The following is a 285-nucleotide window of genomic DNA, read 5'->3' as shown; positions in this document are numbered from 1 at the left end:
TTTACCTGTAATCCATTTTGACTCACCTGAAGCCATAGCAGTGCGGCCATCTAAACTTGAAGCTACTTTTAGTCTAACGTATGGCATTCCCGTTGCCATTTTTTTTAAGAAGCCTTCGTTTAGTATTTTAGCTTCTTCTGCACAAAGCCCTGTATTAACTTGTATGCCTGCTGCTTCTAAAATTGAAATACCTTTGCCTGCAACAAGCGGATTAGGATCTGTATTGGCAATAAATACTTGTTTCACACCTGCTTTTACCAATGCTTCTGCACATGGGGGTGTACG

General features: G+C 40.7%; 1 protein-coding gene across 1 annotated transcript in view; it reads right to left on the bottom strand.

Moving 5' to 3' along the window:
• Nucleotides 1-6: 6 nt before the first annotated feature.
• LOC108578311 (riboflavin biosynthesis protein RibD-like) overlaps nucleotides 7-285 on the bottom strand; it is a gene marked incomplete at its 3' end in the record, with an annotated part of 545 nt that continues 266 nt past the window's right edge. Inside the window, exon 2 of the mRNA XM_017941615.1 lies at nucleotides 7-273. Within this exon, the coding sequence (XP_017797104.1) occupies nucleotides 7-273 (267 nt within the window). The remainder of the gene's footprint in view (nucleotides 274-285) is intronic.

Source organism: Habropoda laboriosa, unplaced genomic scaffold (assembly GCF_001263275.1).
Source record: "Habropoda laboriosa isolate 0110345459 unplaced genomic scaffold, ASM126327v1 scaffold6660, whole genome shotgun sequence".
Classification (NCBI taxonomy): Eukaryota; Metazoa; Arthropoda; class Insecta; order Hymenoptera; family Apidae; genus Habropoda; species Habropoda laboriosa.
The sequence above is the reverse complement of the archived record's forward strand: the minus strand, read 5'-3'. Positions and strand labels throughout refer to the sequence as shown.